General features: G+C 43.5%; 3 protein-coding genes across 4 annotated transcripts; 2 read left to right on the forward strand and 1 right to left on the reverse strand.

The window, feature by feature from the left end:
* Nucleotides 1-693: 693 nt before the first annotated feature.
* LOC100837615 (branched-chain amino acid aminotransferase 2, chloroplastic) lies at nucleotides 694-5,661 on the forward strand. Of its 2 annotated transcripts, none has more exons than XM_024458044.1 (10): nucleotides 694-821; nucleotides 2,121-2,209; nucleotides 2,327-2,501; nucleotides 2,623-2,799; nucleotides 2,908-3,039; nucleotides 3,282-3,380; nucleotides 3,867-3,983; nucleotides 4,521-4,616; nucleotides 4,901-5,013; nucleotides 5,273-5,661. In XM_024458044.1, the coding sequence occupies exons 1-10, from the start codon at nucleotides 786-788 to the stop codon at nucleotides 5,391-5,393; spliced, it is 1,155 nt and encodes a 384-aa protein (XP_024313812.1). In that variant the 5' UTR covers nucleotides 694-785; the 3' UTR covers nucleotides 5,394-5,661. The 2 variants fall into 2 exon arrangements, with proteins under 2 accessions (XP_024313812.1, XP_003559017.1); XM_003558969.4 differs by lacking the exon at nucleotides 694-821 and adding an exon at nucleotides 1,313-1,541.
* Nucleotides 5,662-5,989: 328 nt separating this feature from the next.
* On the reverse strand, nucleotides 5,990-7,742 carry LOC100837925 (putative E3 ubiquitin-protein ligase SINA-like 9). Its single transcript, XM_003558970.4, has 2 exons — nucleotides 7,342-7,742; nucleotides 5,990-6,857 (listed from the first exon to the last, which is right to left on the reverse strand). The coding sequence occupies exons 1-2, from the start codon at nucleotides 7,663-7,665 to the stop codon at nucleotides 6,192-6,194; spliced, it is 990 nt and encodes a 329-aa protein (XP_003559018.1). The 5' UTR covers nucleotides 7,666-7,742; the 3' UTR covers nucleotides 5,990-6,191.
* Nucleotides 7,743-8,871: 1,129 nt separating this feature from the next.
* Nucleotides 8,872-14,197, forward strand: LOC100832837 (protein PAIR1). The gene is made up of 11 exons (XM_014896563.2): nucleotides 8,872-9,043; nucleotides 9,161-9,662; nucleotides 10,479-10,629; nucleotides 10,905-11,042; nucleotides 11,171-11,223; nucleotides 11,314-11,595; nucleotides 12,016-12,075; nucleotides 12,157-12,467; nucleotides 12,931-13,105; nucleotides 13,553-13,622; nucleotides 13,784-14,197. Exons 1-11 carry the CDS (start codon nucleotides 8,985-8,987, stop codon nucleotides 13,897-13,899), a joined length of 1,917 nt encoding a protein of 638 aa, XP_014752049.2. The 5' UTR covers nucleotides 8,872-8,984; the 3' UTR covers nucleotides 13,900-14,197.
* The last annotated feature ends 1,760 nt before the right edge of the window (nucleotides 14,198-15,957 follow it).

A 15,957-nucleotide genomic window follows, 5' to 3' on the forward strand; every position in this document is an offset into this window, starting at 1 on the left:
CATATACGCGCGCGTTCTCACTATCATCATGCGCATGTTTGTACGTACTTACACGTTCGTACTACTGTACAGCTGTGCGTGACAAAGCATATATTTCTTTTGTCCCAAAATAAGTGACGTGTATATAAATTGACGTCACTTATTTTGATAAGGAGGTCATACAAAATGTACAATTTTTTGCATGACTGACGAACCGATTATGGCCGTCCATGAGCCGTACTCTAACGTCGTGCTTACTGAAAATTGCGTGCATCGGTCAGGCAATGCGTGTGTATATCAACAATATACAGCCAAGTAGCTAGGCACTACCTACCATAAGAAAGTATATATATGTATCAACATCGATCTTGAATTGAATGCACGGCTAGCGCCTTGTGTTGCATGTTAGGAAGAACAAGATGCCTGCACATAAACTGGTTATTAATTAATGGCTTGTGTTGCATGTTAGCTAGTACTAGTATATAAGATCGATGCCTGCCGCGTTCGATCGGGTGCAACAGTAGTAGAAAAGATGCTTAATTAAACAAAGCTTAATACTCTTGACTCCTGACCAAGGCAACATGCATATATGCAGTCGTTAATTGCTTTTGTTCACACCACTTGATGCTGTGCTGCCCTGTGCATGACATGCATATATGCACTCTGTGCCTGTATATAAAGCCTGCCTAGCCCCCGGCCTCACCTGCTAAGCTCCCACAGTTCACAGACACATCATTTTTGGTGCAGCATATCAAGTTTAGTCATCTGCAACTGCAAGGTGCTAAATTGCAGGTAGCTGTATATATATGGCGCACAATGGCTGCTTTGCTTCCACAGATCAGGTACGCATTATATGTACACGTACTGCATGTACGGAGTCTATTTTTAGTAGCATACTGCTACTCCCGCCGTGGTTTCTGTGAGTTTTACTTAGTAGCATGCTACTGCTCTCCTTGTCGAAATATTACATGTATCTAGATGTTTTTTTAAACATAGATACATTTATATTTGGGTAAATTTGAGTCAAGTAATATGGATCAGAGAGAGAGTACCTTTTTATGCGATTAATCGGGACAGAACATAATGCATGAATTCATCAGAACATAATGCATGAATTCATTGATGCACAAAAACTCGATCGAGATAGAGTTTGGGAAGTACTATCAAACCTTTTTTTTTTGAGCGAGGAAGTACTATCAAACTAGGCGGCCATCAAACTATACATGCACTGAGCCAACCTCTGGCCCATAAGCCCGATCAATAGTCTACCGAGCGGTGGGTCCCGCACCAGCGTGGGCCCTTGACAAACCCTTAACAGGCCAACGGGCCGGGTTCGTACAACGCTCGCGCCGCTATTATATTCCGGCGGCGGCGTTGACCTCCCCTCCCGGCGTTGACCACCGCCGCCGCCGCCCGCATTCGCATCCCCGCCCGGCGGCTCTGCCCTGTCGGAAATGGAGCTCAGCCTCGCCTCCTCCCGCGGCGCGCTGCTAGCCCCCGCCGCCTCCGCCGGCAAGCGGCCACTGTCCTCGCTCTCGCTCTCGCCGCATCCGTCGCTTCAGGTACGGCTGCTTATTACCAACTTCCTGCGCTTTTCCGGGGATCACAATGCGTGGAATCAAGGGCGCGGGGTTTATGCTATATATGTTGCTGTCGAGCATGATGGACTCTATGCGTGCTGTTCATGCCTGAGAAATGTCGATGCGTTTTAATGCAGCTGGACAGTTCACAGTACTAATCAAATTTCTATGCCCCACTCGCTTGACCAGCTCTTCTAGGAATGTATAGAAATGCTCGTTTGACTGGCCACTTCCTTGATACGTTGAATTTCCAAGGCAAATTTGTGACTGAATCTGGCTGAAAAAAGTTGCCTGGGGCCTGGCTACTGTACTAGGATAGGATGGCACTATAATGGGTTGTATTGATTTTGTTTTCAATACAATAGATACCGTTTGCTTGGTCTTTCTGAATACACATTATGCTTGGCTTTCCCTGGAGTCAATCGAAGACCACCTCACTTGCTGCAATTTCTTGTATTTCTAGCTTCCTTTTATATTTCCTTGTAAATTTGCAGAAGGGGTTCTGATGGTTTCAATCGCCCACCAACCTTGTGATAAACAGTCTTTCTCTTACTATTGCAGATCCAGAATCACATCTATTCGATGCCAAGTCTTCAATACAAGGCTCATAGCAAAGTAGGATGTCAAGCTTCTCTGGCAACTAAATACATGTATGCAAGCATGGACTAGATACTATATGCGTTAGCACGGTTGTGTTTGGACTAAACTCATGGGCGTTAAGTTCATGGTTATTATCTTTTTTATTCTGATGGTATGGTTCTTACCAGGGAAACGTCTGAGATAGTTGATTTGGACTGGGAGAACCTTGGTTTCGGCCTTGTCCATACTGACTTTATGTATGTTGCAAAATGTGGGCCAGATGGAAACTTTTCCAAAGGTGAAATGCTACCATTTGGACCCATAGCACTAAGCCCATCTGCTGGAGTCTTGAATTATGGACAGGTTAGTAAGTGCCTAAGCGGGTGACTTGGAAGGCCTAATGAGAACCTGTGAAATATATATTCTTTGAAGTCCTAAATGTATCAGGCATGCATGCTTAGACAATGATAATTTTGGTGTGTAGGGATTGTTTGAGGGCCTAAAAGCATATAGGAAAACTGACGGGTCTGTCCTATTATTTCGTCCGGAGGAGAATGCCATAAGGATGAGAGATGGTTCTGATAGGATGTGCATGCCTGCACCAACTGTTGAACAATTCGTGGACGCAGTAAAACAAACCGTTTTGGCAAATAAAAGATGGGTGAGTAATTATATATTTTCTCATGCTTATTTCATTAGGCTCTGTATTCACTAATCCCTATTATGTTTGTGATTCCCTAACTTACTATCTAATGTACTATATTTCTAGGTGCCTCCTACTGGTAAAGGTTCCCTGTATATCAGGCCACTACTTATTGGAAGCGGGGAAATTCTCGGCCTTGCACCTGCTCCTGAGTACACCTTTATTATCTATGTCTCCCCTGTTGGGAATTATTTCAAGGTTTGTTCTGAGTTATTAACTTCAACATAAATACCCGACTAGGCGATTACTTAGGCATTTGTGGGAAATAGAAAGAATCAGAGCGGTGTGAAATCATCACAAGTAGTGTTCTTACCTTCTTAGTGATATAGTTTAGATGAATGGTGATTATGCCACAAGCATATTTGCATAGATACAAACTCATCCTGTGATTAAGGCCTGCAGCTTAGGTTTTGATTAAGTTTGTTAACTTTATTGCACAGGAAGGTTTAGCTCCTATTAATTTGGTTGTTGAAGATAACTTTCACCGTGCTGCCCCTGGTGGAACTGGAGGCGTGAAAACTATTGGAAACTATGCCTCGGTAACTTTTTACATCAGCATCTACGAAAGCTATATTTTTCATAGATTCAACCTGCAACTCTGTAGCCATCATTTTCGTGCCCAAAAAAATTTCTCTGGGGATATACTGTTGAAAAACAGGGACGATGAAACTTAGGACACAATGATGTTGCTCTTTTCATAGTACTTGCTCTTAGTGGTTGACTGGAATTTGTTTCAACGTTAATTATTCTAAGGAACTTAAAGTTTACACTACTTGGTTATTTACTTATATATACAAAACTCTATTTTCTACGGTGCTAAATGCTTGTGTCACATTTTATTTTCTACCTCCTCATTATAACTTATTTCAAAAGGATGTTGTTGGTAAATTTATCCTGAAATTGAAGTCAACATATCAGATGAGTTGTTAATTGTACTGCTAATACACTGTGCTAGCGCCCCCATTGTTTTGACTTTTGAATCTGAAACTATTGTTACTTAATTGCTATACGTAATTGTCATGTAGGTGTTGAAAGCGCAGAAAATTGCAAAGCAGAAAGGATACTCTGATGTTCTCTATTTGGATGCCGTTCACAACAAATACCTGGAAGAAGTTTCTTCATGCAATATCTTTGTTGTGAAAGTATGATTCTTCACATAGCACTTCTTGTTATTTCTGTAAATCTGTTTCAGTATCTGCACTTCTGCGGTTTGAAGTAGTTTTTTTGTGATCCAAGCCTACAGGGGTGGTACACAACAGTAACACTATTTTGTCAGATCCTAGTTACCTACAATTTGCCCTCTCTTCTATAAACTCACCAAATTGCAGGATTTGTCACCCCCCTATGGCCTACCTATTATTTTTCTTAGGTTCCAAACAGTGAAGTGGCATGAATATTCCTTGAAGACGTAAACCCAATTGATCTTATGATGAAACCCAAATAGGTTATTTTAGTTTGTTTCTCATCTTTTTATTTTGAGGAAAGTTTTTTTCTCATCTTAGTTACATAAAACACACACATTTTTCCCTAGAGGACGATTTACTTATTCTAACATTCCAATTCTGAACTTATACCGACTCTCCCATTAGTATACTCTACCTTTTCTTGTGGGGTTTTATTTCACCAATTTAAGGGCTACAAAGATATTATTTATATATTTTGTTGATCTTTTGCACCAGGGAAATACTATTTCTACTCCAGCAATAGAAGGAACAATACTTCCTGGTATAACAAGGAAAAGTATTATCGAAGTTGCTCAGAGCAAAGGCTTCAAGGTAAAATTGTTCATCACTGTCATGGGTTCTAACTTCCAATTTCCAAGGAACTGATAAAGAAATATATATGTGCCTAAAACTGTGTATTTTAACCTTGAATTTAGGTTAGTTTTGTTTATAACTGTGCACGGTCAGGACTAGCAGGATCCATGAAGGGCTATTGTTAGTCATTCATCAGACAAGGAAAAGCGATGTTCACTAAACAATTAGCAGTGATAGGAAGTACTATATGCTAGTACTTCTTATTTTTATGATCTTAATTAAGCAACTGCTTTCTTTTTAAGGTGGAGGAACGCCCTGTATCCGTAGATGAACTGCTTGATGCTGATGAAGTTTTCTGCACGGGAACAGCTGTTGTGGTTTCACCTGTGGGAAGCATTACCTATATGGGGAAAAGGTGAAACTTCTGCTCCGCCTTGGAATTTTAGTTATGCCATATATGAAACTGTGATGAAACAGAAGCTTGAAACTCATTTCTTGAAACACATGGCAATACAATATCAGGAGTATTTGTCTAGAACTAGCACCATTTACTAAACCCCAGTCATCATACCAATGCAGTGTCGACTTTTACGGTGCTAAAATTTACGTCTTTAAAGATTCATGGATTGTCATATTACAGTATCTCAGATCCCATGCATGTTTCTGCTTTGCAGGGTGGAATACAAGGGCAACCAAGGAGTCGGTGCCCTGTCACAGCAGCTATATACCTCACTGACGAGCCTCCAGATGGGTCTCGCAGAGGATCGGATGGGCTGGACCGTCCAACTGAACTGAATTAGTATTGCATCATCGCCAATCTTCACTCGACAGATCTCCAGGAAAATTGTGTAATTCTTTTGTTTACCGTCATGAAAAATGGACAATGTGACTGCTCAGCTACTAATAGAGTTGCTGAACCCAAGAGTACTGTGTTGTTATCCTGTCTTTTTTTTTCGGAATAATGAAGGTTACAGGGCTGTAATATGACCAATGTATGATAGAACACATTTTTTGGGGTGATCTAGCCTGATAATGTATTTTCTATCGCTCATGATGGTGACAATGTTGTTTCTCTGTCTTAGCACGTCAGTGTGCTGCTATTAACAAGTCAGACATGCATGAATCTCATTTTTAGAAGGAATGAAAAAAGTTTCATTCATTCATGGACATACCATGTTCATCAACAAATACAGGAGTTGAGGTTGGCCACTCCAAATTCAAATTAAAGTTACATGCCTATTTACATGACATGTTTTCTACTGTAAGGATCAGTAGAAAACGATTTTCAGTATCAATTGCCTCACTTCATCCTCCCTTAGAACAAGATGCTGCAACACAGCAGATTTGCGGAAGGATCAGTACAAGACTATTTACAAAACACAGCATCAGGATGTGAAATATCTAAACGATTCTGATCCTCGCAGATGCAAAATGAACTGTACAGTATCAGGCTCGTTGCAGATACAAAAAATGAAAATGAAGATGATTTACACAATATACATGTACATGCTGAACTAATTTACAAGTTAAATATGCACTGCTACACAGTTGTTACATTTGAGAGCACAGAGAAGGGCACATGTCATATTCACATCATACAGAAGCAGACCTCGCAACGGAGACACTGAGTGTTTGGTTAGCTGAACTGCAGAAGGCGTATGGAACCAAAAGAAACGCTTCTGCAGGGTGCAGACCTCCCCACTCCTTCGTATTCGTAACAGAGGCCTTCAGTCTCAGGCAGTTTCCAGGGTTTCCCCTGCTAGCTGCTTCGATTTCGTACGAGAAATTCCAATTCAGATTGCCATTCCTGAGGCAAACCACTGTGAATGCATGCCCAAAGGGCATCATGTTCTTGTTTAGGAGGAGGAAGAGGTGATCGTCCTCTCCAAGAAGAACTAGGAAAGGAAGGGACACCGCCAAATTTACTTCAAACGACTGGCCATAGGTGAAATGCAAGCAGTCAGCACTATGGTCAACAAGGAAATGTCCTGACCAACATCCTGTGAAGCCTCTATATCCACACCCAGGAATAGGGCACGTCGAAGGAGCAAAGAGGCAAGCTTCTTCGTGCACACTTCTTTGTGCATAGCTAACCAACTTGGAACAACCCCACTTGGCATATGCGCAGGAGGACTTGATTGACTCGACAATCTTCTCCAATGCAATGTTTCGTGCAAAGATGGCATCATGAGAACAAACATGACACTTATTGCTGAGCCTGGACCAGCAGGAAAAGCATGCTACGTGGCCATTTTGGCACTGGAAAAGACACAAAACCAGCTGTGATCATGCAAGTTAACATAAGCACAGTTTATAAGCACCCTTTATAAAGATACAATTGTATTTACGAGGAAATTCTCTTTGTTAGTAGCTTATCAATTGAAACATGTAATAACCTTGCAACATAACAAGGTAACTACGATAGAGATATAGGCAGAGCAGCACGAGGTTCCAATAACCTCAGAGGTTGGAACCGGTGCACCCTCAGGAGCTCAATTTACATCGACAAGTTTGGCTCGGCGTCTGTGCCATTGTGCAAAGTTTGCCTCTTTGCCGGGCAAATGTAGTCCAGAACTCACTGACTGACCCCTCTCTCTCTTGTTGCTTGCCTTATCCCTGTCGATTAGCTCAACAGATAGAAGCGATGGTGCAAATTCCACAATCCAATCCAATTGGCACATCAGAGCAAATTAAGAGCCAACGTAATCAGCAATTTGGGTAACCAAGCCCTCGTTTCTTTTACCTGGTAGAGGGGAGGAGAGAGGGGCTCGAAGCAGATGGAGCAGTCGAGCAAGTCCGTGTCGATCCGCATGCTGATCCCTCCGGTTCCGGGTTCTCCGTCTCCGTCCACCCTCCGCTCGCAGCAGCTGGCCCCGACCACCGCCCGCCCATCGCGCTCGCCGCCCACGACCGCGGAATTCCGGGCCTTGGAGGTCGGGGGTGGTCCTCCGCCGTCCGCGCCGTCGGCAGCAGCGCTTCCTTCACGTTTCCTCTTGTCGCCCCCGGCACCGGCAGCGGCGGCAGCCGGAGGGTCTTCGTCGGCGTCGTCGAAGGAGAACTTGGCCATGGGAGGAAATGGAGCAACTGTCGGTCCGTCCTGTTCTGTTCTGTTCTACACGATGGTGGTGGTTGCGGACACATTTCCTTCTTCTTTTCTTTCTTTCTTTTTCTTTTCTTTTCGAGATGGCTGTAGAACTCGACATAACGGAGTGAAAAAGAGAGCGTAAAATGTAAAAAGCACTCTCTCCTCGAAAAAGAAATTACCGTGATAGGAAACCAAAAGTCAGAACCTTAAGTCACAAAGTACACCATCGGAATACTTGCAAGACATATATAGAACCATTGTTTCGTCATGAAAACACAGAACGAGAGAAAAACATAGAACAATACAAACTTAGACAACATTCTACTTGGATCGTAACCATTGATCCGACGACCATGACAACGACAACATCGGGATTTGGATAAAGCTGAGGAATATATAATTCTAAAATCCATGGCCAATCTGCTACCATTATCTAAACCTGTTGTCCTTCGAGAACACGGAAATATAATATCTGCATATTTCCTTCGGCATAATCTTTTTAGAACAACGGGTTGCTGATTTTTTTCTTCTTCTTAGAACAACGGTCCGACTTTAAAGAAGTACTCATACAAAGATTGATATGAACCAAACAAACACTCGTATCGCTGTGAGAGACGAAAAAAAATCGACAGAAAACGAAGTTTTTCAAAAAAGAAAATAAATCCAGTCCTCACTCCTCAATTCTTCGCGCAGATAGGGTTTGCGATCCGCTGTTTAGTTCATGGAGATCGGAGCCTAGTTTAAAGAAGATTAGTCGTCAACAAAATAAGGTTACAGATTTGTTAGCTAAGTTTGCTAGGGGGATCGAGGATCAGATGTTCTGTTCAATCAACCTCAGCCCTTTACTGTGGCTACCGTTGCTACTGATTGTAACCCTGTTTCTAAGTAATAAAGGTCCCTTTTTCCCCAAAAAAAAAAGTAAACTGGCAATCTCTCGAAAAAAAAACGTTTATATTTTTTTTAGAGGAAAAAAAACGTTTATCTGGGAATCTTATACGGTTACAGCTCTTGGAAGGCCCAAGGAGGCCCACATTTAACTCATGAAGTGACTATAAACCTCAAGGCCCCGTGCAACTTCCGGTCCAGTTCGCCCACAACGGAAACCCGGAACCACCTGCCAGTCCGGGCCCACATGTCCGGCTGGTTATTTGAACGAAGGTGGGGGCCACCAGGAAGCAGCCGCAGAGAATTCAAATTTCTCGGGGTCTCTCTCCTCCCCTTCTCCCAACAACACCACCCAAAATCCGCTGCTCTCCCTTCGATCCTCTTCCTCCTCCTCCCGCCGGCGATCGCGCTCGGTGATGAAGCTTAAGATCAACAAGGCGTGCGACCTCGGCTCCATCTCCGTCCTCCCTCCCCGGTACGGTGCCCGATTCCCCGTTTCCCCTCTCTCGCGCGCGCGTCCGTTTGTTCTGAATTCTTATTGACACTTGTGTGTACTTGGTCCGCGTTCGTGTTTTTGTTTTTGGGGATTCAGGAGGACAGGAGGGAGCGGCGGCGGCGGCGGCGGCGGCGGCGGGATGGCCGCGTCTGCTTCCGCGGCGGCGTCGCAGCAGCAGCAGCGGTCCCAGACCATGTCGCAGCAGTCCTTCTCGCAGAGCGTCGGCGCGTCCTTCTCGCAGGGCGGAGGCGCGTCGTTCTCGCAGGGCGGAGGCGCGTCGTTCTCGCAGGGTGTAGGCGGCGGAAGCGCGTCCTTCTCTCAGCGAGGCGGAGGCGCGTCCTTCTCGCAGGGCGGAGGCGCTTCGTTCTCCCAGGGTGTAGGCGGCGGAAGCGCGCCCTTCTCTCAGGGCGGCAGCGGTGGCGGCGGCGGCGGAGGAGGAGGCGCGTCGTTCTCTCAGGGTGGGGGCGGCAGCGGAGGCGCGTCGTTCTCTCAGGCTGGTGGCGGCGCGGCGCTCTTGCACTCGCAGTCGCAGCTCTCGCAGGCCTCTCTCGACGAGAACCTCCTCAGCCTCCACCATCCCTCCCCCGCGCGCGATCAGGTCTCGTATACATTCCCCCCTTCTTTTTCTCTCGTTGTTGTGACAGTTCCACTGTGTGGTGGTCGGTGATTCAACCCGTTGGTCCATACGGAATGCCGGAATGGATAGCATGATTGGTGGGTTCTTCGTTATTGTTGGATCAGTAGGTAGCAATAACATGGATCAGTAGGTTATTGTCTGAATGGATATTACGATTGCTGGGTTCTGTGTTTGGGGAGAGACCCCGAGAAATTTGAATTCTCTGCTGCTAAGTAGTTGGGGATCGATCCCGTCAGTCTTGCGTTCGGTCTCAGTTGCAAGTTGGCGACGAATTGATCAGTGTTGGTTGTGTTTACTGGCTTCTAGTGAATCCCCTTGTGATTCGTTGATGCGTGGACGAGATAGTTCAAAATCTCTGTAGGCTGCAGTGGCCATTTCATTCGGCAAATTGGTAAGTAGTTACTGCTTGATATCTCTGTTTGCTGCACGCGACCATGGCTGTACTGCATAACTGAAACTATTAGGAAAACGAGCTCCATGTGATAGCCTTCGGCTAGACTGTTTGAAATGTTGATTTTGTTATGTAAGATTCTTTCAAAATGACGCCCTTCTAAGCACAGTTCGTGTGCAGTTTCATCATGATACTTTCGGTTTCTCATAAAATTACTAGCTTATTGATGAAAGCAGAGTGAATGCCCCATCTGACAGTTCTTTTGGTGATAAAATGTTTCAGTGGGAGCAACTGTGTTTCTTGTTATATTTACTAGTTATAAAATGTTCATACTGTGTGTCTCTTACCCAATTGTAACCTTTTGTTTTCTTTCCACTGGTGACCAGAGATTTGGTTTGCACGATGACTCGTCGAAGAGGATGCCTTCATTTCCTGCCAATTCAGCTTCATGTGTGCGAGATGAATCTCAGCTGCAACTGGCAAAAGTACCAAGCAACTCTATTCACCGGTGGAACCCCTCTCTTCCAGATAGCAGATGTAATTGAAGCTCTTGTGCTTGACAGATTTTTCCATTTCATTCACTGGCATAACAGCATTTCACATGCACTTCAAGCATAATCATTTTGGTGTTTTGGATAGATTCAGAAAGAATCATCTCATTTACCGAGCATGTTACAAGGGCTGATTCATGCTCTTATAACAGAGAGTGTGCTTGAAGCCATTCTATGTAGCAGATTGTTTTAAAGCTGTCTTGTCATGGTATATTTGGAAGTATGTTTTGATTAAAGTGATCAATTGATGGTGTTCAACAGGTCAGGTTTCTAATGAGGATGTTGAGCGCAAATTTCAGCATTTGGCAAGTTCAGTACATAAGATGGGAATGGTATTAGATTCGGTGCAAAATGATGTTATGCAAACAAACAGAGCCATGAAGGAGGCATTACTAGACTGTAAGTCCCCATAATTGGTATTGGATCATAAGAGTGCTTCTATTCTTGTATGATCTTCACACTGTAATTATGTTACCTTCAACAGCTGGTGCCTCAATTAACTGAAAGCATGTATTTGTTTTGTTCAGCTGGTAGCATACAGAAAAAGATTGGACTCCTAGAGAACTCTGTTCAGCAAATTGTAAGTAACTGATGGTTAGGTCCTTTTCCCTTCTATTTTTTGTGGAGAAATCAAAGTATATTGTATATTTATCCAAACACGCTACCACAGCTTAAGGGTCAAGATGGTCTCAAAGCACTCCTCGAAGGCTGCTCAAAGAGAGAAGATGATCTCAAAGCACTCGTTGAAGGCATCACAAAGGGACAAGATGATCTCAGAGCACTCCTTGAAGGCAGCACAAAAAGCAATTCTGACGAGCTGAGTGTTTTGAACTCTCACACCAGCAAACTGAATGAGATATCCACAGTACTTTCGATCTTGCCAAAGCAAGTTCAAGCAGATTTAAGTCAACTGAAGGGTGACATCTTCAGGATTTTTACAAAGGAGATGGAGGTACTACTGCTATGATCCACCAATAGTTTTATACAACTATGATACGCTTCATTAGTCTTTTGAAATATTCTGATGCATATAAGTAATTATCTTACTGATTTACTAGTATGTGAAGTTCCCTGTTATCTCCATATCTGTGAGTTCAGTTTCATATGAACATATGAGTCTGTTCTTAGCTTTTCTTAAGAAGCATCCTTTTCCCGTATATCCATGATATCCAAAATTCAACAATCAGTGTATACTAGACTACTAGTGTTTATTATTCGGCATTTTAATTTGAAATTTGGAGATGTCCTAAAAAATTATGCATAATCCTGTATATCATGTCATATGCTCAAACCCAATCATCTTGCGTACTAAAGCAACTAATGTGGGGTCATGGTCTTGGTCTAAAAATATCTGATCTTTGGCTATGCGCAGGGGATTGTTAGAGCTATCAGATCTCTCAATGGTAGGCCTGTTATGATGCAAACACTGGCAGTACGTATACTTGTTACTCAACTAATTGAACGCCCAAGTCTTTCAGTATTATCCTCTTACTCTTTTTTCCCTTTGCTGAAGGACCAGAGCTGCACAGTCAATGGAAAACCTGAGATGAACCAAACACCAGTAGCAAATGGAAGCCCCCCGATGAACCAAAGACCAGTAGCAGATGGAAGGCCACAGATGAAGCAAACACCAGTAGCAAATGGAAGGCCCCATGTGAACCAAACACCAGTAGCAAATGGAAGCCCCCTGATGAACCAAAGACCAGTAGCAAATGGAAGGCGACAGATGAAACAAACACCAGTTGCAAATGGAAGGCCACAGATGAACCAAATACCAGAAGCAAATGGAAGACTTGTGGTAAACCAAATACCAGTAACAAAAGTGTAATCTTCTAGCCTCGTCTCCTACAGAATTATACACTCCCGTAGTATGGATCATCAAAGTGAAAATTGTCTTGATGAATTCGAATGCAAATTGAACTAACTTTAAAATCCTTAAGAACAAATGTTCAATACTGTAATGTTTTTCTTAAAGGATATTAAACAGGATAAAAGGGCTATCAAGCATACATCCACATTTGCAGGATCTTATGATAACTCATAAGATACTTCATTAAATTTCATTACAGAGTTGGTTAATTCTGGCATGTTGGATCTTGAAATATCAATATTCAAATGCTTGCACAGTAGAACGTGATTTCTCTTTTGGCAGAAGGATTACATCTGTGTCTTTCAGTTGCCTTACTGAAGTGCTTCCACTTTCTGAATATGCATATGCCTTCACTGGTTTTCTCTTTGTGTCCTTGTTGGATCTAGTATTCTTAAGACGCTTGTTTGTCAATGCCAGCCTTCCTGCACCTTTGGTTAATCAAAGGAAGGTGGGACAACTGAAACCAAAGGTAGAACAGGGAAAGGTAAAAGCATTTGCACAAAAATTGGTTGGCCCAGGCTACTGCAGGCTGGCACCTAAGCAGGAAGAGGCGCCAATTCAGAAGATCAATCTGCAAGTACCAATTAAGAAGGTAACTGTGCTGCAAACTCGCTCCTTTCTAGCTTCATGAAAATATGTTCTCTAATGACTAATGCAAAACAAGTTTCCTTGGGAGGAATGCTTTCGATGATACCTGTTATTAACGAAATGAAAATAACCTATCGTAATGTTGTCAGTGGCAAGGCCAGTGCCCCAGAATATTTTGTCCTAGAAAAGTAACATCACTAAATTTATCTGAACATGCTTGATTCCACTGCTCTAATACCTCAAGGCCAATATCCCTAAACTTTTATTTCTTTTTTTTTTGCTGGATCTAAACTTTTATTTCTGAAGGAACAACATCACTGAATTTTAACTTGAACATGCTTGATGCTACTGCTTTCAGTTTGTACTTGTTTACTTAAGCAAGTAGAAGAGTAGATTGGAAACTTGTGCCTGCCTATAAGTTTGAGTGCTTGTGGATGCAAAAACATTGCAGGCACCGGTCAGCATAACCATCGACTCGGACGACGACAGCGCTTCCTGCATAATTCTGAACACGGGAACAGGTAAAGAGCTGAGATTCTTCTTCCTCTTCGTCTTCTTTTGCCCCTTTGCTAGCGTCTCTCATGTGTGATTATGGTGTTTGTGCATTCCAAAGATTTTTTATTGGGTGGCCTTCTTTGCAATCGTTGTTACTAGCTTAGAGAACAAGTGTGTATGCGTGCAGGTGCAAATGTGGGTGAGTTGCCGAGGGAGGAGGCGACGAGCGAGGAGGCGCTGCAGATCCTGAGGAGGGCGAGGAAGAGGAGGAGGAGGGAGATGCACTCCATCGTGCTCATCTAATCTGATCTAATCTAAGAGGAGAGTATAGTGTTTAATGTTTTAACAGAAACGGAGAAAGAGTGTTAAGGTTAACAGGAAGGAAGGAAGATGAGGATGGATTTAACTAGATTGGATTGTTTGTGTTGGCTTGGCTCCACCCACGCATGGGTCAAGATGATCATGTATAGAAGTATAGAAAGAACTTACATATATATAGGTTCGTGTGTTAAAGAGAAAGAACCGAAGAAGGCATAGGTAATCAACACATATTACATCGGCGTCTTTCAGTTGCTCTACTAAAATGCTTCCACTTTCTGAGTGTACATACGCCTTCACTGTTTTCCTCTTTATGTCCTTGTTGGATCTGGGGTTCTTCCTTGGTTGGTCTATCATCCATTCAGTTTAACTTGCTGACTCCTCCGCCGCCGCCTTTCTTCGCTACTCCCGGACGAAACCTCCTCCGGCCCTTCCCAAGAGGAGCAGCTCTAGTTTCTTCTTCATCATCAGTAACCTCCATCTCAGCGTAGCCCTTTGTGTCGCACTCTTGCCGGATCTCCGCCAGCAATTCCCGGTCCGCCTTCAGAATGTCATCATTCAGGTCGCCGAGCTCACGGAAACTCTCCAGCGTGAAGCCTCGCTGGGCCATGATTTTCTATGCGTCGGAACGGGTGCCTTGAGGTCCTCGATTAACTTGTCGTCGAATACAGGCAGCGGAGGCAGCGGCTCGTCTTTGTCGAGCGAGGTCGACTCCAGGTCTATGTGGGATTGCGGCATTATGACCCTCTTCGCCGTCTTCTTTTTCTTGTTGTTGTTGTTGCTGCTGCTGCTGCTGTCACCTTTCGTGGGCGGCGCCGGCGGTTTCTCCTTGTTCTTGTTCTTCTCCGTTGAGGGCTCTACTGGTGCCTTCTCCTCTGCTGCAGCACCGATGGGCGACTTCTGAGAGCATTGATGATCTCTTTTTCCTCTCCCGAAATCGACCGCAGATTTGGGTTGATTTGCCTTGCGTTCTCGCCTTGACAGCTTGACTCCACGGCCGCCGAATATACAGGGCGAGATCGATTCCTTGCCGGGCTCGGAAAGGAAAGCACACTCCTCTCCTACTCGGGCTCTAATAAGAGCTTCGAAAAGCCCACATGCAGTGCTCGGTGTCTGGGCTTAAATCGGTGTGAGGTCAGTGCTCTACAATCCAGGCCGGGCCCAACGATATTACTGGATGAGATAGGTCACGACTCACGCGCCCTCGCGGAGCAAGAAAAAAACGGCTGCACCCACTTTTGGAACGGACATTATTTTATTTTTTACCACAAATTAACTCACGGCGTTTCAAAATGTATAATTTTATTAGCCGTCAAACTTTCTGAATTTTAATAAAATTTATAACAAAAGTATCAATATTTATGGCATCAAATCAAGATCGTTAGATCTAATGTGAAATATGTTTCATAGCATTTTCATTTGCCGATGTACTTGTTTATGTTTTTCTATAAGCTTGGCCAAACTTTGACGTTTCAAATTTTGGAACAGATGGATATATCCGTTCCAAACAGACGTAGGAAGGCGTTTAACAAGAAATTCACTATCAAATAAGAGTTCAAGCAAAAAACTTGCATAATCCCAATTGTGGATGCAGAGTCTTTTTTGGCTCTAGTTTGCTTTTTTTCTGGACTAAATTTGAGAAATCTTAAAAGTAGTATGTATGTAATAGAAATTTTAAAAGTAGTATGTAGTAGAAATTTCAAATTTTGAGAAATTTTAAATTTTGTATGCTAGTTCTACGATTTGACTCCAGCTCCACGCCATCAAAATAACACATACAATTGTCGATCCACGGTAGCCTTTTGAGCTAGTGATGCCTTTTACGCTGGCATGCATGGATCCAGATCGGGGGATCACACGAGCCATGGGGCCATGGGTAAATGCTAATGCAGTCGAACCACTCGTCTTGCTTAGTTATTTTCTTTGTAATAATAATTGTAAGTAAGAAACGCATATCTTGCGCAGCTGCTCGTTCAAGCCAAGGAATCATGAAGGTGGAACGCAAGCAACAACAGATACACCCATCCATCTAAGCCTATTCTG

Source organism: Brachypodium distachyon, chromosome 1 (assembly GCF_000005505.3).
Source record: "Brachypodium distachyon strain Bd21 chromosome 1, Brachypodium_distachyon_v3.0, whole genome shotgun sequence".
NCBI classification, from domain to species: domain Eukaryota; kingdom Viridiplantae; phylum Streptophyta; class Magnoliopsida; order Poales; family Poaceae; genus Brachypodium; species Brachypodium distachyon.

Coding starts and splice junctions, on each gene's coding strand:
- LOC100832837 (XM_014896563.2), top strand. CDS start 8,985: ATGAAGCTTAAGATCAACAAGGCGTGCGACCTCGGCTCCATCTCCGTC. Junction 11,043..11,170: donor GAAGGAGGCATTACTAGACT/GTAAGTCCCCAT, acceptor TGTTTTGTTCAG/CTGGTAGCATACAGAAAAAG. Junction 12,468..12,930: donor CAAATACCAGTAACAAAAGT/GTAATCTTCTAG, acceptor TGTCAATGCCAG/CCTTCCTGCACCTTTGGTTA.
- LOC100837925 (XM_003558970.4), bottom strand. CDS start 7,665: ATGGCCAAGTTCTCCTTCGACGACGCCGACGAAGACCCTCCGGCTGCC. Junction 6,858..7,341: donor TCTCTCCTCCCCTCTACCAG/GTAAAAGAAACG, acceptor TGTCTTTTCCAG/TGCCAAAATGGCCACGTAGC.
- LOC100837615 (XM_003558969.4), top strand. CDS start 1,434: ATGGAGCTCAGCCTCGCCTCCTCCCGCGGCGCGCTGCTAGCCCCCGCC. Junction 2,800..2,907: donor TTTTGGCAAATAAAAGATGG/GTGAGTAATTAT, acceptor CTATATTTCTAG/GTGCCTCCTACTGGTAAAGG. Junction 5,014..5,272: donor ATTACCTATATGGGGAAAAG/GTGAAACTTCTG, acceptor TCTGCTTTGCAG/GGTGGAATACAAGGGCAACC.